General features: G+C 36.0%; 1 protein-coding gene across 10 annotated transcripts; it reads right to left on the bottom strand.

Moving 5' to 3' along the window:
* Positions 1 to 173: 173 nt before the first annotated feature.
* On the bottom strand, positions 174 to 25,184 carry tnksb (tankyrase, TRF1-interacting ankyrin-related ADP-ribose polymerase b). Of its 10 annotated transcripts, none has more exons than XM_048188728.1 (29): positions 24,611 to 25,184; positions 23,374 to 23,598; positions 21,776 to 21,871; positions 21,163 to 21,199; positions 20,034 to 20,109; positions 17,969 to 17,989; positions 14,942 to 15,036; positions 14,350 to 14,403; positions 12,596 to 12,662; positions 12,279 to 12,465; positions 12,081 to 12,199; positions 11,914 to 12,005; positions 11,726 to 11,834; positions 10,877 to 11,048; positions 10,680 to 10,759; positions 9,397 to 9,542; positions 9,144 to 9,309; positions 7,930 to 8,149; positions 7,728 to 7,837; positions 6,923 to 7,111; positions 5,867 to 6,134; positions 5,073 to 5,152; positions 4,869 to 4,989; positions 4,679 to 4,776; positions 4,522 to 4,596; positions 3,695 to 3,800; positions 2,466 to 2,652; positions 2,207 to 2,363; positions 174 to 597 (listed from the first exon to the last, which is right to left on the bottom strand). In XM_048188728.1, exons 1-29 carry the CDS (start codon positions 25,107 to 25,109, stop codon positions 511 to 513), a joined length of 3,939 nt encoding a protein of 1,312 aa, XP_048044685.1. In that variant the 5' UTR covers positions 25,110 to 25,184; the 3' UTR covers positions 174 to 510. The 10 variants fall into 10 exon arrangements, with proteins under 10 accessions (XP_048044685.1, XP_048044688.1, XP_048044689.1 ...); XM_048188731.1 differs by having other exon boundaries at positions 5,897 to 6,134; XM_048188732.1 differs by having other exon boundaries at positions 11,756 to 11,834.
* Positions 25,185 to 26,105: the final 921 nt, after the last annotated feature.

Here is a 26,105-nt window from a genome sequence, read left to right as displayed (position 1 = left end):
GAAAACAGATATTATAAATTGTAATAATATTTTTATAATATTACTATTATACGGTCATCGTTTATTATTTTTAATCCCCTTTGCAATTCCAGCTAATAATGCTGAGACGAAATATAATGAAGGTAATACCATTTCACACGAATAAACAATCAAAAGCAAGTGAAATGAATGAGTCCTGTTGATGAGATTTATTTAAAAGAAATGAACAGACTCAAAAAAAAAAAAAGTTCCATTAAAATACAACTCAAATAGCATCGTTAAACAGTCAGTTTTACATGTTTTCTTTATACTACCTGTACATTAGACTTCACAATTGCAACTATTTTCAAATAACTTAAGTAACTTGTTTTTAAAAGTGCAAATTCATAATTCATACATGGGAATTCCATGGGTAAGACGTGGGTACATGGGAAAGTTCACATTTCCTTTGTGCAACAAGAGAGTGAGAAAGAATGAGTGACTGTGTGAGCGAGTGAGAGAGTGAGTGAGTGTAGAAACGCAGTGTGCTGACTATGACTTCTGCTCTGCTCCTGTGGAGGACTGAGGCGTGCTGTCCGGCTTTATTATCTGATAAGTGATGAGATACTCTGGGTAGGCCTGGAAAAAATACAAACAAACAAAAAAAAAACATTAAGACACAACACACAACGCCATTCCACTGCGCTACTTTCCCATTGTTTTTCAATGTAAACACGCTAGACAGATATTTAACCGTTGCGCTCGAGTCTTTTGCTGTGTCTCGCGCATGACATGCAGTTCTAAAAACACAGCGCTCAACTTAAACAAGTTCAACTTTTTAAAAATGCACCTGGCCTGTGGCTCATGTTTTTAACAGCAAAAATGTGTTCTGCGTGAACCGGCCATAACACCCCATGGTTACACTAAAGGCCCTCATATACCAAAATTGAAGAACAAACTGGTGTGACGTTATTTCAAACAAAATCAGGCTAAAATGAAGTTTGTTTTGGGACATCAAAACAACTTACCAAAGCAAACTTTACAGAAAAGTTCGAACACCTTCGAACTACCATTGGTCCTTGGTGATTATGTAATAGGTAGTTGTGGCTCTGAGGCTAGAGTTCATTTATCTAGTGAACTAATATGCTGTGGACACTGAATGACTTGCCTGATGTAAATATAATGCTACATGTGACATAATCCTTTTTTGATTTATTGATGTCTTTTTGCAGTTATAACACTGGTTGCGAGATTACACCAAGGCTCCAGACTCCGTCCACATGGAGACGCGTTTATGTGCATATGCAAAAATTTTGTATCGTATAGGCGTTTTGTCCAGACGGATCCGGCGTTTTCTGAGCCTGAAACTGCTATTTTTTGAAACCGGGTCCCAGAGTGGATAAATCTGAAAACCATGCCCTTGCGTTTTCGTGTGTACAGCCAATCCGTATATTTTGTGAAACGATGATGTCATCATCCCATGTGTCGACCCTAGTCAGACATCGCTATGTCATGTAACAGCAACAACAACAACAACAACAACGGCAGACTACACGCTTGTGTTCATGCTGCAGAAGCTACCAAGCCTATTAGCTTTATTAAAATAAAGCTTTATTTCTAAGCTGTACTAAAGTTTGTATACCGTGTGCAAGGTTGATGCGCTTGCTCCAAGTCTTATTCTTTGTTTATAGTGCATCTCTGTGGCAGAATTACAGCGCCTCATATTGATCTGGCATGTATACTTCATCGTTTTGAGTCGGTTTCAGTGTGTATGCAGATATTTCTTGAGACAAGGGGAAAAAAAGATCGGATAGGGAAAGCTCTGGCTTCGTGTGGATGTAGCCTAAATGGTCACGTCTGATTGTATGCACCGAAACCATGATGCAGTGTTACCAATTCTGTGGTTTTCCTGTGGAATTGGGCTACTTTAACGCTGTTGCAGTGGGCTGTTTTTCATGTCCACGGGTTGAAGCGACCCCAAATAACATGATATATAGCCCCTGGAATGCGAATTTTACCAGGGGAACCCCACCATGAACGCAGATTTTACCACCCAGAGCGCAATTTATACCAGGGAGCCATCATGAAACACGATTGGGCTAATTTTGAGTAGCAATTGGGTGGGTTTTGTTGTGAAAACTTGGCAACCCTGCCGTGACGTCCGTGCTGTGACGATTTGGATGAATACATGCACCGTTACACACCAAGTATAAAGTTTAAAGATGCAGTGTTTCTTTTCCAGCAGTACCTGTTCTCCGCGGTAGATCACATACTCCGCGTAGGCCAGGCCGTTGACACTGGGACGGCCGATCACAGAGTGATGACCAGGGGGAGCGTGGGCCATCTTCATGGCGCTGAACTGCAGAAAGGACTTTCCCAATGTCACACGACAGAACAACATTTGCCTGTGGGAAATCAACACAGAGGAAAATATAAAAAAAAAACATCCATTTGTGCATTTGTTTATGTTGCATCTCTTCTTGTATCAGGTGTGTGTGTTCATGTACCTGTGGCACACGTAACAGGAACGGTCTTTGTGAGTGGGGCAGCCAGTGCCGCCACCGATGCCGTAGACGTACTGGTTGCTCTTAGAGGAGTTCTCTGCAAAATAAATGCCAGCTCCAAACATGCCACCAATATATGCATGACGCTCATCGAATCCTTTATGGATGATGGCATTTATGAACGGAGATCCTGAAAAACAAAACATACTTAGGATTAGTAGGAAAACTACTAATATTAAACCAAATCCACAATTCAAACAAAACTAAATGTAATGCATGGCTACATATTGCAGCAATTATGTATTTATAGCACATTTTTCTTTTATGCCAAAAATCATTAGGATATGAAGTAAAGATCATGTTCCATGAAGATATTTTGTACATTTTTGAGTGGATATGCATTGCAAAGGACTTCATTTGGACAACTTTAAAGGCGATTTTCTCAATATTTACATTTTTTTGCATCCTCAGATTCCAGATTTTCAAATAGTTGCATCTCGGCCAAATACTGTCCCATCCTACACTTATTTATTCAGCTTGCAGATGATGCATGAATCTCAATTTCATAAAATTGACCCTGGTTTTGTGGTCCATGGTCACATTTGGTAATAATGATGTAATATGTATAGGCAGATGGTAAGGTTAGTGGTCTTATAATGGATAAAAACATTTAAAAAAAATAAAAATAATAGCCTACCAAAACTAAATAATTAACAATAAGCAGCTCAAATATTAGAGCATGTTTTTTTTATTTTTATGTTTTTGTCTCTTATGCTAATCAAGGCTACATTTATTTTAACAAAAATACAGTAAAAACAGTAACACTTTGAATTATTTTTACAATTTAAATTGATTCTATTTCAATATATTTTAAAATGTAATTTATTCTTGTGATGCAAAGCTGATTTTTCAGGAGCAGTCAGTCAAATATATTGTATATAGTGTACATATATTATGCTATGTTCTTTTTTGTTTTCTTTTTAGGATTTTTTTTGATAATTACACAAATTCAAAAGAATTTAATGTATCCCTTTTTCCTTTTTTAATATTAAAAAGATATTAATGCTTTTATTCAGCAATGCATTGATGCATTAAATAGAAAACAAAAATTAGCAAACATAAAAAAAAAAAAAAAAAAAAAAAAACTTGTTATAAATACATAAATACAATTATATTTATTCTTTACGTTTCATTTGTTTTCAATTCATAGGACAAGCGAGTTCAGCACTTACCATGAAACAGCATTCGCTCATTGTGGTGATTGTGATTCTCGTCTGCAATCTCCTTCTGCCTGTGTGTATATCGCTCTCTCAGTTTCTTATTCACCACCTTCTGGATCTACGTGACAATTTCAGTTAGATTTTGCTCAAGAGTAAAACAGACATACTTATAGGTATAGTTCACCCAAAAATGAACATTCTGTCATCAATTACTAACCCTCATGTCGTTCTAAACTCATAAGACTTTTGTTCATCTCTGACCACAAATTATGAGCAAAAAATGTTTACAGCATTTAAATATGGTCACAAAAGCTCGAGCATGAGAACCAATGAGGGTTCATTCTCATGTGTTAAGCAGAATGTTTGAGCTTCCACAAGAAACAATACGTTTTTTTTTTTGGTCGCGCATCAACCAAGTATGTTTGTGCTTCCGTTTATGTTTGCTGATCAATGTTTATACGTGAATAGAAGCCTAAATTCAATCTGTTCATCATATAAAGTGATCTATTCTCTTCAGAAAATTTGGACTAAACCGCTCAATTCATATGGATTAGTTTTACCATCTCTTTATAAACGTCAGAGTTTTGGGTTAATAGAACTTTCAATGGAAGGAAAGAAATCTCTCAGATTTCATTAAAAATATCTTTATTTGTGTTCCAAAGAACTGGAACGACATGAGGCTAACAGAATTTTCATTTTTGGGTGAACTAACCCTTTAAGATATCAAAAAAAATGTTATCATACAATAAGTTTTATGCAATACTTACTACTTGGACAGCAATACCTATTTTAGATCAGTTAAATATCACTAATGTTGAATAGATTTGGTGTGTATTTACCTTGATGACATTATATCGACTGAAAACGCCACCCGCGTTTCCTCCATCCCTGTGCTCCCGAATTGTGCTTTGCATCTGTAACCAAAAAACAAACACCCATCACACATAGCCGAAGCAGATGGGCATATGCCACAGCCCAGAAGTGTTCATGTTTTACCTCTTCCTCAACAGACTGAAACTCTTTATCATCCACAGCCAGGTCAATCAAAACTGTGCCCTGATTGGTGCAGTGGAAGGTCAGGTATGGGTTGGCACCTGCGGCGTTAACAGATAACAGGATTCAAATCGAATCGGAAAATATACCGACGCAAGCAGCTGAACTGATGTTTTATGAGATAGACACTCACCCTGCTGTCCTCCCAGCAGCCTCTCAATGCCTTTGATGAGTTTATGACGGTGTCCGTAAGCATTGATGCCGATCTCCTTGAGCTCCTCGTGACCCATGTCAGCCAACACGTCCAGAGTGATCTAATGGAAAATGGACACAGTTACAAACACAATGAAACCTTTCAAAAGAAATAAAAAGAGTTCAAAGATGGTCTCTTTCTCACCTGTTCTCTCTCAAAGATGTCCCTCAAATGTTCAAGCCCCAGACTCTTCAGGAATTGTGAGATGTTCATATCTAGGACAGCTATGGAACAAAATGATATTTTAATAAAAATGACAAAAATATGACATAGTAAAAGCATAACGCAAATGATCTGAATGATACAAGATTCAATCTACCAATGCGGATGAAACAATGATCTAAAATAGTCTGACAGTGTTTACTAAAATACTATTCAGCAGAAACCCAACACCGTTACTGAATTACAGAATGAATGACTCTTATGAACTGATTCTTTTTAGTGAATCAAAGCACAGCACAATCAGTGAAGTCTGATTCCTGAACAAATGACTCTTATGAGCTGATTCTTTTAGGGAATCAAAGCCATACAGCACAATGAGTATAGTTTGATTCCAGAATGAATGACTCATGAGCCGTTTTTTTTTAATGAATCAAAGTGCGATCAGTGTAGTTTGATTCCAGAATGAATGTTTCTTATGAGGCAGTACTTTTTAGTGAATCAAACTCATACAGCATGATCAGCAGTGTTAGGGAAAGTTACTTTAAAAGTAATGTGTTACAATATTGTGTTATTTATTTTTAATGAAAAGTAATGAGTTACAATGAGTAAAGCGTAAACCCAAACACTGGTGATCAGTGTAATCTGGTTCAAGAACAAATGACTCTCACGAAGTGATTCTTTTTTTAGAGAATCAAAGCCATACTGCATAATCAGTGTAGTCTGATTCCTGAATGAATGACTCTTATGAGGCGGTTCTTTTGTTTCTTTTCACTAACTTCTTTTCTTAACATCTTCATCTTTCTCACCATCTCCTTCCTTCCGCTCTGTTCCGGAGGCTCCATCAGCGGGTCCTGTAGCCCCTCCACTGGCCCCGTCGCAGAGGGGCCCGGCCAGGTTATCGATGCTGGAGGCGGCGGAGAGGCAGGAGGGTGTGGAGGCAGGTGATATCAGAGCGGCGCTGAGTACGGTGGCCTGTGGTTTGAAACAGCTGGGAAGGGCATCAGGAGGCATTGCGTCCATCAGCAACGCACGAATGTCATCGGCCTGATAAACACAGAGAGATGACAATGAACTCAATACTACAGTTGACACGAAATCTAAAACTCAAAATCAACCTTTTTTACTTTCTTACAACATCTTTCTGGTCGTATTTTGTGTGATTTGTCTGCGTAAGAAAGTAATGTTGGTCACACTTTACAATAAGGTTATATTTGGTAATAGTAGTTAACATGAACGAACTATGAAGAATATATCTGCAGCATTTGTTCATCTTAGTTGATGTTGATATCAACACTTACTAATACATTTTTAAAGTCAAAAGTTGTATGAGGCGTACCACATGAGAATGAACCTCACTGGTTCTCACACATCAAGCAAACATGCTTGAGCTTCTGTTTACCACAACTGATGTGTGTTTAAGAATGTTTTTATGTGAATTGAAGCCTAAATTCAAACTGTTCATCATATAAAGCGACTGAGTCTCTATAGAAAATTTGGTATAAACAGCTTAATTCATATGGATTAGTTTTACGATCTCTTTATGAACTTTTTGAAGTGTCAAAGTCTTATTTGAGTAGCTGTCTATGGAGGGAGAGAAATCATTAAAACGATCTTCATTTGTGGTTCGAAGATGAATGAAAGTCTTAAGGGTTTGGAACGACATGAGGGTGAGCGAATGATGACAGAATTGTCGTTTTTGGGTGAACTAACCCTTTAACTTTTTCAATGCAATGCTATAATCTTTCAGGATCAATCTCTTATCTTAAATTCAAGTCAACTTTGATCTTTTCTTAACTAGAGTATTATCTAACAGTTCTGGTAGGGTAGTTTACCGTGGCCAGGTCCAGAGCTGTCTGTCCCTCCTGGTTCTTCATGGTTGGGTCAGCACCGTGTGCCAGCAGCAGTGCACACAGCTGTGTGCGGCCCTTCTGCGCAGCCTCATGCAGCGGAGTGAACGCCCACTTATCGGTCGCATTCACGCACGTGTTATACTTGATCAGGAGGGCGGCGATATCCACATGCTGGACAGAACGAGAGAGACGGCAATTTATAGAAGCAGTATTAATGTCATGATTACAGCACAATATTACACATATAAAACTTGAGTAAATACATAATATTGTTAAATGCTTAAAAATGTATGAATATTATGTAAAATTGTTCATATTTGTGCAACTCTAAGCAATCTCATATGTTATCATTAAAATTGTAATATAGTATATAGGTATTACAGGCACTATTGTTCTCTAATGACTTTGGGGTCAGTAAGACGTAATTTTTTTAAAGAAATTAATACTTGTATTCAGTAATGATGCATTACATTAAACAAAGAAAATAAAGACATTTATAATGTTACAAATTGTTTCTATTTTAAATAAATTCTGTTCTTCTGAACTTTCTATTTGTCAATGAATCCTGAAACAAAAATTTTTATCACTGTTTCCACAAAAACATTAAGCTAACATTGATCATCATAATAATAAATGTTTCTTGAGCATCAAATCAGCATATTAGACTGATTTCTGAAGGATCATATGACATTGAAGACTCGAGTAAGTACTCTATAAAACACTTCCTTCATAAAGTCATTTATACAGACTAAAACCTTTGATCTTCCCACACCCCCAGTTCTCTCACCCCATATGAAGCAGCGTTATGCAGAGGGATCAGTCCTCCTTTATCCTGAGCGTTCACATCCGCTCCGTGCTCCAGGAGATACTCGGCCACCTCCAGGTTATTGTAACCAGCTGATCGAAAACAAATTAATTCCATCATTAAAACACCAGATAGACGAGATGAATGTGTGTTCAATGCGAGTAAACACCTGGAGGTATGTTACCTGCAAGGTGCAGTGGTGTGGAGTTCCTGCCCTGTGTGTCTCTACAGTTGATGTTTTCAGGGCTGCAGAGTTTCTGCACTCGAGCCAAACAGCCCTTCTTGGCGGCATCCAGCAGGGCGGCGTCTCCACGCAGCAGGTCCTGGATGTCCGTGTCTCCGTCCTTCACCATGTCCAGAGCCATGTTGCCATCACGGTTCTTCTTAGATGGGTCAGCGCCGTGCTAAAGAGAGAGTTGATATGTTAGTGAAAAGGGGCTGTGTTACGCTCTTAATAATAATCATTAATCCTAAGACTGCAAAGAAAAAAAAAAAAAAGAAGAAAAACATCACTTTAAAATTGATGCTAAAGGCATTTCAGACCATTTCACCTTAAACTTCATAAACTTCAAGTGAGGAAACAGTAGCATGCACTTAATGACTGGTGATGAATGGTTTCATTGGATTTCATTGGATTTAATTTAGCAGCTAAAATGTTCAATTAGATTCAACAACAACAACAAAAAATTATTACTGAACAAATCTGTTCAAATCTTAAGTCTCAGTTTGTTAAGAGATATTTTTAGGACACTGTTTTTTGTTTTAATACTAATAACAATACATTTAAATAATATATTTACAGATATTTAAATACTTCTATACTTATTAATATAAGATACTTAAATATCTGTGAACATATTATAATATTTACAGCCTCATTTTTATCTATAATTTGATATAAATTTTGAATAAATAAAAAAATTCAACAAATCTATTCAATCTGAATCCAGACATCCCATCCTGCAAAAACTGGATTTTAGGTCACTGTTTTTGGACATCAACAATAATAATAATAATAATAATACATTTAAATAATATATTTAAAATTAACAGACATTTTATATATTTAAATATTAATTTATATAATATTTAAAAAATATATAATATTTATAGAATTTATATATTACAAAACTTTTGGATTTCATCCCAATGTATCTACAATTTTGTACAAGAATTAAAATACATTTTGGTGCATCAATAATCAATTATTAACGCATAATAATAACTCATTAACCACTAAACATCATTAATATTATATGAAATTCCCACACAATCACTACATTCATTATGACTACAATCACTACATTCATTGGCCCCATGATGCAGCAGGTATTCCACCACAGCCATGCGGTTTTAGCCTGTATCATGTGCATGATTTCTCCATCTGATGTATCAAACCTTGAGCAGTAGTTTGCAGATCTCATATTTGCCCTTGGCTGCAGCTTCATGTAGTGGTGTGAACTTCCAAAGGTCCGCCACGTTCACAGACGCTCCATGTCTCACCAGCAGCTCCGCCACCTCATAGTGACCATACGAACACGCGTTGTGCAAAGGAACCAGACCACTGATCAAGAGAAAAAGAGTTACTGATAATGCCAACACAGGGCAATGATAGTCACGTTAATGATGATTCAGATGAAGATGATCGTACCCTTTATCTTTAGCGTGGACATCGGCCCCATGATGCAGCAGGTATTCCACCACAGCCACGCGGTTGTAGCCTGCAGCGAAATGCAGCGGGGTGGAGTGACGGCCCTCCAGATCACGACAGTTCACGTTTTGAGGTGAGCACAGTTGCTATGGAAGACACACAAACATTTTCCTTCACAAACTTTTATTAGGAATGTTTACATGAACTAATTTGCATCTATCGGACTGAACATATTGACATATTTGTTTACATGTGCATTTGAAAGCAGGTGTCTATCAGCAGACCGAGATAGACAGTCAGAGGTGTTTACGAATCCGCTCAACAGCGCTTAAAGCGTCACATTTTTGGTACCGAAGTCAGTACTTTTGACAACACTAGCCTGTGGTAAACATAGCATAAAGTAAACTGCACACACTCACACACCAAAATGTCTTATATAGTTACTTATCAGAAACCTCCATTTTCAAAAATAAACATAACTGCTTCAAAATTCACGTTTTCGGTATGAGTGTGTGTATTTACTTGTGTGTAGAACAAGTACTGTCAAGTTATGTTTACCACAGACCTTATTTTACTCAAATTGAAAAACCCCATTATAAAACCCCACAGGAAAATCTCGAAGGAACCACTGGCGAATTAGTCTTCCGGGTTCAGACGTCATACCTGCACCACGCCATTGATCAAATTATTAATTTAGGCCGACAGCATCCCTTTCAATCTGATCAAAATTTCATTCAAATCGAGCTCAATCAGATTGGTAGAAGAGGTGTTTATATCAAGGCTTTCATTCCATTAAGCCATCAATCTGATTATAAACATTATTTTAGAGCAAGTGAACATAGCTATTGATTTCCTGATGGATAAAATCTTTAAAAAAAAGTTATTTTTATCATTTAACATCCTAATTTACGTCACACATCATGGAAGTGAAATGAATTTGAACATGTTCAGATGCTCAGATGACCAACACCTATGAAGAGACGACTTCAGAAGATGCAATCATCTGGATCAACATGCACATTGCCAAATTTCTATATTCTAATTATTGTTAATGTAATTCCTTTTTCCAGGAGCTCATTGCTTCTACCTTCAGTTAAACTGCTAACAGTGATTGAAAATTAACTGCCTAAATTATTACATTATTTGCTAACTGCATTCTTTATATTGTAATGTTGACATGCATTCTCTGTAAAGCTGCTTTGAAATGATATGTATCGTGAAAAGCGCTATACAAATAAACGTGAATTGAATGTTTACTTTAAAGTTGCTAAACTGTTATTTACCTTCACTGTGTCAAGGTCTCCGGCTTTAGCAGCCTCGAGAAAGCGGTAATCCACATCCGAATTACGGGGAGGAATGTTCTCTGGAGAAATAAATGCAGGAAAATCATAACAGTTTAAGGACATCTTTAGCGTTTAGTGACAGAAGATTCATTAATCATACTGCAAATAAAGCTCAGATCAATAGATGTAAATAGTACCATTTAGTATCTGTTGAATGGCTTCATTGCCCATCTGTGAGGCGGTGAAGCCCTGCAGTGAAATGATTGACGGGTCGGCTCCGTAACTCAGCAATAGTCTGCAAGTCTGGATGTGGCCAGCAAGGGCCGCCCTGTGCAGAGCTGTCTGTCCCAGTGTGTCCACAGCATTCACCTAAACACACACACGCTCACAAAGCTCAGTGAAAAAGGTTTTTTATAAAGATACAGTACAGTTCAAAAGTTTGACTTTCCACAAAATTAAGCAGCACAACTGTTTTTAACATTGATAATAAGAAATGTTTCTTATTCAGAAAATCAGCATATTAGAATGATTTCTGAAGGATCATGTGACACTGAAGACTGGAGTAATGATGCTGAAAATTCAGCTTTGATCACAGGAATAAATTGCAATTTAAAATATATTTTAAAATTAAAATGTTTTTACTGTATTTTTAAACAAATGCAGCCTTGGTGAGCAAAAGAGAAATCTTACTGACAAATTACAGCAGTATTATTTCTTGTTTTTATTTTTATATTTTAGTAATTATATATATATTTAGTTTTTATATTTTTTTTTTTTGCCATATTTGATATATGATCACAAAAATTTGGCTCTACAAACAAGCATATCAAACCTGAAACCTACAGTCAAGTATATAAAAATTTGAATGTATCGTTGTTTTATTTTTTTATAATTTATTAAAAAAGGAAGCCATGGAGTGTGACATCACATCCTGTTGAAAATATTCTGTGTAGGGTCTGAGGTAACAGATAAATTTACATATTTAAAAATATAGTTGAAGATGAAAGCAGCTGCCTTAATAGACGGCATATAGCAAAGTAGCTCACTAGATCCTGGAACAGATCCCATGCTGGTACCTTTGCTCCGTGTTTCTGTAGGACTTCAAGCACATCATTATGACCCCGCTCAGCCGCTACGTGGAACGGAGTCATAAAACTATAGGAAGAAAGAATAAGTGAATGTGAGAAACAGCAACCAAGAGATTCAACTGTATCTAATAAAGTCAAACACTCACTCCTTGTTCTTCTCGTGAATGTTGGCACCTTTCCGCAGCAGCAGCTCTGTGACCTGTTTGCGTTTGGGATGAGGAGAGGCTACGGCGCAGTGCTGTGAACAAAAATGGAGATCTTAATAAACATCATTAAAACCCTCAGGATTCAAAAGACCATGTCCTGTGCTCACCAAAGCAGAGTCATGGGAGTGAGGGTGTTTGAAACTGATGATCTCTTGAGCCGTTTTCTTGACCTTTGCCATGTCTGCCTCACGGGCCGCTTGCAAAAGCGTATGTCCTTTGAACTCATCTGGACGAAGGAAATCGTAAAAGGTCAAATGATTGAAACTACTATGGAAATAAGCATATGCACTGTGAATGACACGTACAGGTGAGTCTCTCTTTAAGTTCAGGTGTGGGCGCCACATCCACCGCGCTCTTGCCGTGGCAGTTGAGCAGTGTGGGATCGGCGCCGTGGCTCAGCAGCAGTGAACACACCTCCACTCGATTCTTACTGGCCGCCTCGTGCAGCGGGGTGAACTGCCACAAGTCCATGGCATTAACGCACGCCCCGTGCTGTGAGCGAGACATACAGGAAACCATCAATCACAATAACGAGAAAATAAGAATCAAAACAATAAAGCATCTGGGCTGGGGAAGCAAATATATTTCAATCAGTAAGTACTGACTAGATTATTTTATTTACCTTCAACAGTAGCTCTGTGACCTCGTAGTGACCATAAGAGCAGGCATTATGCAGAGGAACAAGACCACTGAGAGGGAGAGAGAGGGAGGGAGAGAGAGAGAGAGAGAGAGAGAGAGAGAGAGAAAAAAAAGAAATTATTTCAAAAGATCATGATAAACGCTAATGTAAACCTTGTTTACCTTATTTGTGTTAATACACATTCCTGGTACAATTTATCAGCGCATATTATTCAAAATAAATACAGCAATACAATATTTTATATATAAAACATTACAATTTAAAATAAGTTTTCTATTTTAACAAAATATACTTTAATGTGTAATTTATTCCTGTGATTTAAAGCTGAATTTTCAGCATCATTACCCTTCAGTGTCACATGATCCTTCAGAAAACATTCTAATATGCTGATTGGCTGCTCAAGAAACATTTCTTATTATTATCAATGTTGAAAACAGTTGTGCTGCTTAATATTTTTGTGGAAACCATGATATATACCGTTCAACAGTTTGGGATTGGTAAGATTTTTAATGTTTTTAGAAAAGAAGTTTCATCTGCTCACCAAGCCTGCATTTATTTAATTAAAAATACAATAAAATCAGAAATATTGTGAAATATTATTACAATTTAAAGTAACTGTTTTCTATTTGAAAATATTGTAAAATGTAATTTATTCCTGTGATCAAAGCTGAATTTTCAGCATCATTACTCCAGTCTTCAGTGTCACATGATCCTTCAGAAATCATTCTAATATGATGATTTGCTGCTCAAGAAACATTTATTGTGTACAACTGTATAAAATATTTGTGTACAATATTTTTTTTTCAGGATTCTTTGATGAACAAAAAGATCAAACGAACAGTGTTTATTTGAAATATAATGTTTTGTAACATTTTATAAATGTTTTTACTGTCACTTTTGATCGATTTAATGCATCCTTGCTAAATAAAAGTATTAATTTCTTTAATTTCTTTTCAAAAAAATAAAAATTCTTACTGACCCCAAACCTTTGAACGGTAGTGTATAATGTTACAAAAGCTTTGTATTTCAGATTAATGCTGTTCTTTTGAACTTTCTATTCATCAAGGAATCCTGAAAAAAAAAAAAAAAAAAAAAAAAAAACTGTTTTCAACATTGATAATAATAGGAAATGTTTGTTGAGCAGCAAATCATCATATTAGAATGATTTCTGAAGGATCATGTGACACTGAAGACTGGAGTAATGATGCTGAAAATTCAGCTTTGCCATCAAAGGAATAAATTACTTTTTAAAATACATTCAAACAGAAAACAGTTATTTTGAATAATAATAATATTTCACAATATTTCTGATTTTATTTTATTTTTAATTAAATAAATGCAGGTTTGGTTGTGCAGACGAAACTTCTTTTAAAAACATTAAAAATCTTACCGATCCCAAACTTCTGAACGGTATAATAATATAATATAATATAATTTTTTTTTTTTTCAGGATTTTTTTGATGAATAGAAAGTTCAAAAGAACAATTTATTTGAAATAGAAATCTTTTGTAACAAAGTAAAAGACTTTACAGTCAGTTTTGATCAGTTTAATGCATCCTTGCTGAATACAAGTATTAATTTCTTAAAAAAAACAACAACTTATTGACCTCAAACTTTTCAATGGTAGTGTATTTATATAATACAAATAAAAAATATTAAATGTGTGAGAAATTGTGGAAATAAAAATAGGCTGCATTTCATGTTGGCTTTTAGGGGTGTAACGGTACGGTACGTACCTCGGTTTTGAAGTCGGAGTTCGGTATGGGTTCGGTACAGCAGGGGGGAGAAAACTAAACATAAAATTGCTTTTTTTAATTAAACTTTTTTTTTTTGAACAAATGTGTCTCTGTGTTTAAATAAATTCAATTATAACTAACATTTTCTTAAGGATAAAAAAATCTATCTCAGCTAATATACAGGGAGCCCTTTCTTGCACATTAAAGGTTACAATTAACAACAGAGCCCAAACTATTAAATTCATTTGCTATTTATTTATTTATTCTCTATTGAACTAACATGCTGTGGACACTAAATGCCTGATGTAAATGTAATGCTAGGTGAAATATTATTACATAAAGAAATAGATCGGTCATCTCTTCTTCTTCTGCGCATTTCACTGGAAGCAAACAGCGTTGCATTACCGCACGCGCCCCCTTCTGGATTGGAGTGTGGATCGCCTGTGACTGACTGCATTCGTCGTCTGACTTTATTCACCGAACTGTAATGTCCGTAGCGTATGTTTCGGGACGAATACATGTACCGTTACATCCCTATTGGCTTTACATACTGGACACATGTTTAAGAGAGAGACAGGAAGTAGTTGCTCACCCTTTGTCTTTGGCATGGACGTCAGCGCCGTACTGCAGCAGTAGCTGCACTATACGCACGCGATTATACCCAGCGGCCAGGTGAAGAGGAGTGGACTGGAAAAGAAGAGAGAAACATTAATAATCTGTCTGAATATATTCAGTTCACTTAATGGAGCTAAATTAATGATCAATGTGCTCATCGCACATAACCCAACCTCAAATATAACTACAGTAGTCAACATTTGAAGTGATTCAAAACCTTTCATCCTAAAACCTTCTTCTTAGGACAACTTTTTTGATCCACTTCAAATGTTGACTACTGTATATAAACCTGCTTGAAACCCATCCCAACATTAGTTAGACAGTTAACTTTTTATACAATGAGCTGTTCTGTGTAAATGTACCTCAGTTTTGAAATTACGTTCTTGATGTTTCTGTGATACAGAAGCGGTGCCTAAAGACCCGTTCATATCAAGAACGATAACTATAACAGCATCCACACCAACACACAATAGCGTTCTGTTTATTCTAAGCGCGAGCTGCAGTTTTTTCATCTCTCGCTTTAAATGCTTGATCTCTTTAAAGCAGAATGGATTCTGATTGGGCCGATTGCCAATGTTTTTATCGTTCATCAGCTGGGGGAAAAAAAATCCTTCTGAAAGCAATTCCAATTATATAATTTCTCTGTGCTATTATCGTTATAGTTGTGATGTGGACTCTGTTATTCTTTTATATTTGTAACGATTTTTAGAACGATATCTTTATCGTTATAGTCATCATCCTTGGTGTGAATGTGCCTTTAGTACCCCTAAAACCTGTTTCTACAGTCCACATTAAATTGTAAATATATGGACGTAATTAAACATCTTAAAGAACATGTAAATGCCTACTCGCACCAAGAACAAAACAAAAAAGTGGAACAAATCACAAACAAAAGATCTATTCACACCAAAACTGAAACAGCATTTGGGTCAAATAACATGCCCTAAAAGGGGATGAGTATTATACTTTCTTAGCCATAATATATGCTTCTCTAGAAGCCAAAATTCAGTGTCCCTACCCATAATCCTAGAAGAGTCCAATAATAAGAAAAAATAACTACTGTTACCACAAAAACAGAGATAAAGAGAGGCAAAAGAGCTCAGCACCAACAACATACTCCTATGAAGCACTGCAAATGATGTAACAGAGTCAGTTTCCAACATTATTTTGCATTCAAATGAAAACTCTATTGGTTTTATACTTATAATCAATGACTCTAAGCCAATAGTTTTATATTTGATTATTGTTATTTTTATTATTTCATAATTTGCACTGCATTGCATTGCCTTAAATACACAGACCAGCAAGTTTGCAATGTCAGAGCTGGCTGGATTGGTTCATGGCTTAGATATCTTTATTAAAAGATTGTTGAAATGGGGGGGAAAAAAAATGGGAATACATTCTGGAACCACTAAAAAAGTGAGCAGTCACTATTGTGCACTATTGCCTCTTGGTGCAAATAGGCCTTTACAGCTGCAATCTGCAATCCGCTTAAATGGATAGTTCACCTAAAAATTAAATTTCTGTCATTAATGACTCACCCTCATGTTGTTCCAAACCCGAAAGACCTTTGTTCATCTTCGGAACACAAATTAAGATATTTTTTCTTGGTTTTTTTTCAATGATATCCAAGAGGTTTCTGACCCCGCTATGAAAAGCAAATTAATTACTACTTTTAAGGCCCAGAAAGGCTGTAAAGACATCCTTAAAATAGTCCATGTGACTACAGTGGTTCAACCTTAATGTTATGAAGTGAAGAAAATATTTTGTGTGCAAAATAATGGCTTTATTCAACAATTTCTTCTCTTCCCCGTCAGTCTCCTACGCTGTTGACATTGTAAACGAAGTGCAGAGCTTCTGGGTTCTACGTCAGAATGCCGACTCAGTATTGGCCGATAACTGTTCTCTGTGTCTTCAATGTCAACAGTGTAGGAGACTGACAGAAAAGAGAAGAATTTGTTGAATTGTTTTTTTTTTTTGAGCCCAAAAAGCATTCTCGATGCTTCATAACATTAAGGTTGATGTCTTTACTACCTTTCTGGACCTTGAAAGCAGTAATAACGTTGCAGGATTTCATCGAAAACATCTTAATTTGTGTTTCGAAGATGAAACAAGGTCTTTCGGGTTTGGAACGACATGATGGTGAGTACTTAATGACAGACATTTTTTTTGGTGAAGCAACCCCTTTAAGAAGAGATAATTACAAGTGACTCAATAAACCACTAGTAACTTAAATAGTCTAGACACAAATAAAGTTTCTAATTCATTCTGAGTTCATGCAGTGAACAATGAAGAAATAATGGTGACATGCCCTTATGACAGCCTGAACACAACCACAGCAAAACAATCAGCATGACAACAAATCTCAACAATGCAGCCATTTAGTAATGAAGATCTGCCTTAAAAGTATGACGCATTCTCTGAGAGAATGATATTATTCAGTGCAGGATGGAGAGGCAACATTCATCTTCATATCATTATTAATGAGGACTGAAATAGAGTACAGCACAAGCAATGGGCAACAGTGCAAGTTCTAGCAAACACACAATGGATCTAAACAGGACAGAATGTCATTAAGAAATCAGGAATTAAACACCACGTTCGTGGAGAGCATGCGTGCTGATCACAACAAATCAAACAAACGGATTCAAAAACGTGAGCGATGATGCGTGGATATGGAGGTGGGGTTTAGGGGTGGAAACATGGAGTTCTTGCAAAGGAAGACAGTTTAGAGAAGTTTTGTAAAAGAGTAAAAAAAAAAAAAAAAGCGGTAAATGAAAGCCTTGTTTTCAGAACCTGCATGAATCATCAAAACATTAGCAAAGCTATAGGTTGATTGATGGATTGTGACCAGCAGAAAATAAGGCAGGTTTCTGTGCGTTTTAAGTGTGAACCAGCGTATGGATGGATTTTTAGGGGCAAAAATTAACAAAAACAAATAAAAATAATAATAAAAATAAAATCACAGACCAAAACTAATTTCTGTTTCACAAAATAAACTTACCAGCATTTTTTGTGATGTTGACTGAATGTTGCCAGAACAAAAAACAAAACAAAACAAAAAATTAGCTATAAACTAACATATTATCCAGCAGAGCTAACTGTTGTGCTTGAAAGCTAAAAATTCAACAGCTAAAGCATCCTATAAGAAGCACAATATCTTAAAAATATTTAGCTACCTTTTTTTTTTTTTTTAACTTTATTTCTGTATATTCTCTATATTATTTTTATTGATCAGTTCACACAGGATGATAAATGCTAAAATCGATTCAATGGCTGATATAATACTTATATACACACTATCTTTCAAAAGTTTGGGGTTGGTGAGATTTGTTAATGTTATTGAGGTTTTTTTTACCAAGTTTTTTATGCTCACCAAGGCTGCATTTATTTGATGAAAAATACAGTGAAAACAGTAGCGTTGTGAAATATTTTTACAATTTAAAATAACTTTTCTACTTTAATATATGTTAAAGTGTAATTTATTCCTGTGATCAAAGCTGAATTTTCAGCATCATTACTCCAGTCTTCAGTGTCACATGATCCTTCAGAAATCACATTAATATGCTGATTTTCTGCTCAATAAACATTTCTTATTGGTATAAATGTTAAACAGTTGTGCGAAGAAACCATGATAAATATTTTTTCATGACTCTTAGAAATGAATAAAAAGCTAAAAAGAACAGAATTAAAATTGAATTTGAAATATTATTATTATTATATTTGTAACATTACAAATATCTTTACTGTCACTTTCGATCAATTTAATGTGTCCTTGCTGAATAAAAGTATTAATTTATTCAAAACCCCAAACTTTTGAATGGTACATACATACAATTTAATGACAGAAAATGAGAAACAAAATTATTGAGTTACTTTATACAACATTTCTTTGATATTCTAAACAAAACATATGACAATAGAAAATGTTTATTATTGTATCGGTGCATCCCTTAGGTCTATGAACATTTTCTTTGCTCATTTACTCTTATTAAAATGAAATAGATATCAAAAACGACATCATTCAGCATATATTCTGTTTGTTGCATAAATGTTGCCACGCAAAAAAAATCTGGCTGAAAAAACAAAATGTCAGCAGATCAGAGATATTTCTAGGTTTATAACATCTACGGCATGATTTCACTGCCAATACTGATGTCTATGTAGAGTACATTCAAGCATGTATTATGCTTGGTTATCAACTATAATGTGCTGTATTTGATGTGAATTGTGGTGTTGATAGTTCAAGAAAATACTAAACACACGACTCTCATATGATATTACTACACAATTTACAGGTATCAAAACCAGTACAAAAATGAAAGTATCAGCCTCTAAAATAAAATAGTAATAACACAGCATGAGTTACAGTATATAACTCAAAATCCTCTACAAGACAAACAGGAGACTAGAGCAGCAAGAGCAAATATTTAAGAAAAAACACCAAAGTGAACTCAAAAGCCCTTCTGATATAAAGACACAGAGGTCTGGAGAGAGATCTGACGTATGAAGTGACCTGGAATGATCAGGGATGACAGAGGATTTAAGGGGAAATCAAGGTCCTGTTATTATGTCGTGATTAGAGAAAGAAATGGATCATAAAAGATTTGCCTAAACCTTCATAAAGGTCAGATGTGCATCCAATAGGCAGCAAAGATCAACTGAAATCCCTTATAAAAATGATTGACATCAAAAAGCAGCCCAGAGTGAACAAAGGGGCAGTTAAGACATTATAAAATGACATCAACCATACGTCCAGACTTAAACTCATTATGGGTTAAACTAGGTCAGCGCTGTTTACTCTAAACACAGTGTTACGGGAAGAAAAAAAAAAAAAACTCAAACAAGGGGATTTAGGATTGTCTTGACCTACATCTATATCATTTACATGACCAAAGAAATACATAAAATCACATCCTGTGTTTGAGTTTGAACAGAACTTGAGTATAGAAACAATGTCAGACATATAGTCGTATTAGGAATTGACATCTTATAAGGTATATCAAATGTTCAAAGCAACATTACGGAACAATTTATGCAGATTAAATAAAACAATTCTGATCTGTTACCTTGCGTCCATCGCTGGCATGACAGTTGACGTTAAGTGGGGTCAAAAGCGCCATCAGCTTTTCCTCGTTTCCGCTCCTAAGAAAGATGTTTTCCGAACAGAGGGAGACAAAACACTGTTAGGAATGGCAACTTAGAGAAAAGACATTTCTGGAGATCAGTGACAGTCAAAGAAGATTCCAGTGTACTTAAAGGGACCACAACATCTTTTGAAATGCACAATGTAAACTTACTGTAATCTCCACTTCTACTCTAATTATTGAAACCTAGCTGCAGAAACGGCTTGCTTTAGGACTGTTTTGAAAGCTGTAACTAAAGGATGGTGCCAATGCAACTATATTAGACTTGTTTCGCATGCAAACACAGACAATTTATTTACTCAAGTCTTTAAAAACAGTAACAAAAAAGTGCCATTTAAATTCTAAAAGATCAGAGATGGAAGAAAATAGTAATGAAAAAATAGATTTTGGGTGCAAAAAAAACTTTACAAGTTAATGCGATATATTTTAATGTAATGTAATATAATTAGTGCTGTCAAAAAAAGTGTTTATATATATATATATATATATATATATATATACATATATATATATATATATATATATATATATATATATATACATAGTCTGTGTATACATATACACACATACATACATATAAAATAAATATAATAATATTGTATAAACACAAACCTTTATGTTAGATGCGATTAATCGATTTGACAGCACTGAATATAATATACCATAGAATAACAATATAATATTCAATGATATTTTGAGATTAGAGTTCATTGTACCATCACTACTAAGAAAATATTCTGTAATTTTAAGATTTAGGATTCTGTAATCTTAGGGGACAATTTTCCTCAAAATGTCCCCAGTCCAAAAAACATTTATTGAGGCAAAAACTTGATATTCTTGAAGTTTTCTAAATATCAAAATATGACCATTATGGCCTATGCCGGGCTGTGTGTAGCACCTACAGCTCTGCACATCCTTCCCAAAGGACTCCAACAATCGAAACAAGATGTTTAGCCATTTGAGCAACCATCCAAAGTCCCTTGAAACCACTTATAGAAGTGTTTAAGCAACACATTGATATTAAATTATAGTTATTGTGCCATAAGCTCACCTCGCTGCCTCCAACAGTTCATCCTTCTTATATTCACCTGAGGAGTAAAGACAGACAGGAGGTGTCAGACAGACTCGATTTGAAAGATGCATTATAATGTTTGTGTGGATATTTTTAGTGCTACAAACAATAGCTCTTCAGACTGGAAAACTAGCATGCTGTTTATATTATGCAGTACTTGGCACTTTTTTAATTAATAAGTGAAACGGTATGCAGTATGCATTGATTAAACTTTCAAACGGAAGTGTGCTGCTGCAACATCACTATGTTTAATTTGGCGAGTGGCATCAAGGTGACATTTTAATCAAATTTTTGTGTACAAATGTTTTAACATTTGGCCGTCCAATCAAATAATGGATAATGAAAATGTGGTGGATAATGGCCTTCAGACTGGAGTGCAGTGCATTGTGGCACTCTTGTTATATAGTGCACATTTTGGCATTTGTAGTAAATCATATAGGCATTCTGTGCAGTCAGAAATCTACATACATACCGCATACTACATAAATAATATCTATGCCACTGAACACATATCCAATGTGCATTTACATGTCTGCTTATCAGATTGTGAGTGTGTGTTTGTTAATGACTGTAAAGCAGATGAATGTCTCACCAGTGAGGACGGTCTTAGCAGAAGGGTCTGCCAGGTCCAGAGCTGATTTGCCGTCAGTGTTTCTAATGTTTGGATCAGCACCATGCTGGAGCAAAACTGAAAGAAACAGAATCAAGCAATACAGTCACAACAAGGAATGCACCGATACTGAAACTCATGATATCAGAGGCATATAATGTTTTACACTTTGGCTAATAAAATTATCTATATTGTTTCACCACCTTAAGTATTCATTCTAGATCTGCAATTTGAAATTTTAGTACAACCAGCCACTGAAACATTTTAATGCATAATATATACACACACACCGTCTGCCATGCCAAAAAAAGTCACTGTTTGAAAGTCTGTGGGATGTGCTGGAGGAGACTTTACGAAGTGCTTGACTCTTGCTTGCCAATAAAAGATCTTGATGGAAATAAATGTTGTGATAATATTTCCATCAAGAAGTGCATCAATTTTTGGTCAAGATCTTGTGTTGACAATGCAAGAGGTGAGCACTCTGTAAAGTCTCCTCCAGCACATCCCAAAGACTTGGGATATAATGAATTTGAAATGAATTTAAGGTGCCAATTCATGTGTGAAAATGATTCTTCACGTTCCCTCCCAACCATTCTTCCACAATTTGAGCCTGATGAATCTTGACATTGTGATCCTGGAATATGGCAATGATACATATTCTGACATGGTTGTTTAAGAAATGAAAACCTACACACCCCATCAATTAGGGATAAAAGAACTGTTCCCAAACATATAACATGCTAGAAACATAATAATCACTGTAATAATAATCCAGTTATCCATCCACTGTGTAATATAAATACTTTTCTAACACTTTCCAATAAGGTCCCCTCCGTTAACATTAGTTAAGGCATTAGCTAATATAATCTAACATTGTGCAGTATATTTTTAAACGCATTTATTAAACTTTTTTAATGAAAAGACAATACTTCATTGTTTGTTCATGTTAGTTTACAGTGAATTTCACAGTGTGCACAGTTCACAGTACATTAACTAATATATAAAAATCCTGATAGTCGGTTTCTAATATCAGCGTAATTTTAGACCCGATAAGCAAAAAAAAAAAAAAAAAAAAAGGTAATATTGACCAAAACTGATATTTTCACCAATATATTGCACATCCCTAATGGTCGCTCTCCACACTTCGCCAAATAACTCTGAAGAAGTAGTTTTACACAAAATAACACACCGTACTCAGACAAACACATTCAATTGTGCAACTAATGCAAACATCAGAGATCCTGTCAGTTTTTCTCACACATGAGTGCTGTCTCAGCACAGAGGTATTCAGCCGGACACTATGACATCAGGCCGCAGGAGAAAAATACTGCAGGACAACAACATTACTATCACAACACAGCAATACTGCAGCATGCTGGAACGCAACATCAGCTCTATAGACAACCGCTGCAACTCCACACAATGGTGACTGTGACTCATTAGACACCGCATTCACTGACTTTCAGCAAGGGATGTACAATATATCGGCGACCATCAATTTGTTGTTATTATTAGAGCTTTTTTAGTGATCGGTATTGGTCTATGATTGAAAACACAAGATTTCTCATATTAATCCGTACCAATGCACACGTCTATTTTGCCCTTGATGGCAGCCTCGTGTAGAGGTGTGTAGTTCCAGTTGTCTCGTGCGTTGGGGTCCGCGCCGCTACACAGCAGCAGGCTGACCACCTCTGCGTGCCCGAACGAGCAGGCGTTATGGAGCGGGATCAGACCACCGTCGTCACGGGAATGGACATTTGCTCCGGTCTGCAAGAGATGCTCGACCACGTCCTTTCTGCCAAAGCCTGTCAAACATCACAAACGACCATCAGTTTAAAATGCATTGAATATAATATGATGAAACAAATAAAAATCAGATCTTATTACACCTAACGAGATTTTAGGTTAAAAAAACGATATATTTGTAACAGTGTATGTTTTTAGATGCAGCAACTCTCTGATCTGATGCATATCTTTTAAATTATAGTAATAATAATTTAAAATTATTAATAATTATAATAATGTTTAAAATCAACTTTAATAACTAGCTGTCATTAGTTAGCCAAATTAAATGGTCCTGCAGATTGACAGACGCATTTTAATAAGTGCAAATAATCCATATAGTCTCTACGAGATCATGAAAACTGCATGCTTATGGTTACTTTTGCTGAAAATCTCACTGTATGGAGGTATCAACATGAGTAATGTTTATAGGAGGTAAAAAATAACAGCTTACAACTTTTTAAGCTCATAAATGGTCATATTTACTTGTTTTGGACTATTTATTAGCAAATTGCCAGGTATCCCGAATTATAAATTGATTTAGTCAGTGTATGTGACTCACAAAACTTACACTTTTAAGGTAATATGTAAAATCACGAACAGACCTTTTTAAAAACACACCCTAATTAGATAATGCCAGTAGATTTATTTCTTATTTCTGTCCACAAGGTTTTTTTCCCCCCTATTTTTACTTTATAGGCCTGCTAGAAATGATTAGTGAATTAGTGGGTTGCAAAATTACATGTCAGCTTCGAATTTTTATCTCAAAAAACATCTTTAAGAACGCAGATTTGATTCAAATAAGACGATTATGCCATGACACATTGTGAGTAGTCAATTTACAGTACATAATTTTTGCATGAAAACAGTGCGCACTTTCTCTCTACTTTTATTGACGTATCTCATGCTCGTATAAAACTCCGATTATAATGGAACCAAAGACCACAAATGCGACGTTGTGTTGTTTTATAAGGACGCAAAACAAAGCAAGATTATTAAAAACACTATGTATATGGTAAATACATAAATACAGACCTGCAGCGAAATGCAGAGGGGTTGATTTTCGTCCGGCCATGTCTTTGGCGTTCACATTCACCGAGTCCACCAGCCTCTTCACCCGCGACACATCTCCGTTCCGACAGGCCTCAAATAGCTCTCTGAACGCCCCGCCAGCCCCGCACACTCCTTCCCCGGGACTGGTCGCTCCTGAGCCGGGGCTCTGGCTGCCTGCGGTCGCGCTTGAACTAATGCTGCTGCAGCTGGAGCTCCCGGCTGCTGACGACGCTGCGGCGGCCACTGCTGTTGCTGGGGAGGGCCGGTCCGGAGAAGAGGCGGAGGAGGAGGAGGCCGCTGCGGACTCCATCGTCGCTCCGCCGCATTCCGCTGCGCCAGTGGACGAGGGGCTCAATAAACTCGTCGATTCGGGAATAATCGCGGACGGCGATTCAGGAGGGGGGGACGCGATCACGGCATTCCGCGGAGACGGCTGCAGACTGCTTTGTTGGTGCTGTGAGGATCGACGGGACACCGCCATTTTCCCCCCGAAGCTCCGTCTGTCAACAATAACAGCTGGAGCCGCTGCGCTTCCGCTCAGTGCGAGGAGGCTTCCGGTTGGAGGCTATGCACTACTGATGCACTGCAGTTAAATGTCTTAATTTCTTTGACTACAGTTAAATTAATTATAAGCTCACATTAAATTATTAAAAATGGAATCCAGAAAAATTACAGTAACAAAGAAACGTAATTTGGGAAAAAAATTAAAAAATTCATATTTGCATATCTATCTATCTATCTATCTATCTATCTATCTATCTATCTATCTATCTATCTATCTATCTGTCTATCTATCTATCTGTCTGTCTAACTCTGTCTATCTAAATCTATCTATCTAACTCTATCTATCTGTCTATCTAACTCTATCTGTCTATCTAACTCTGTCCATCTAACTCTATCTATCTGTCGAACTCTATCTGTCTATCTAACTCTATCTATCTATCTATCTGTCTATCTATCTAACTATCTATCTGTCTGTCTAACTCTATCTATCTAACTCTATCTATCTATCTAACTATCTAAATCTATCTATCTGTCTATCTAACTCTATCTATCTAACTCTATCTGTCTATCTAACTCTATCTATCTGTCTAACTCTATCTGTCTGTCTATCTATCTAACTCTATCTATCTATCTATCTATCTAACTCTATCTATCTATCTATCTATCTATCTATCTAACTCTATCTATCTATCTGTCTAACTCTGTCTATCTATCTATCTAAATCTATCTATCTGTCTGTCTATCTATCTATCTAACTCCATCTGTCTAACTCTATCTGTCTATCTATCTATCTATCTATCTATCTATCTATCTATCTATCTATCTGTCTGTCTAACTATCTATCTATCTATCTGTCTTTCTAACTCTATCTATCTATCTGTCTAACTCTGTCTATCTAAATCTATCTATCTAACTCTATCTATCTGTCTATCTAACTCTATCTGTCTATCTAACTCTGTCCATCTAACTCTAT

Source organism: Megalobrama amblycephala, linkage group LG4, assembly GCF_018812025.1.
Source record: "Megalobrama amblycephala isolate DHTTF-2021 linkage group LG4, ASM1881202v1, whole genome shotgun sequence".
Lineage (NCBI taxonomy): Eukaryota > Metazoa > Chordata > Actinopteri > Cypriniformes > Xenocyprididae > Megalobrama > Megalobrama amblycephala.
This window is presented reverse-complemented; position numbering and strand designations above follow the sequence as displayed.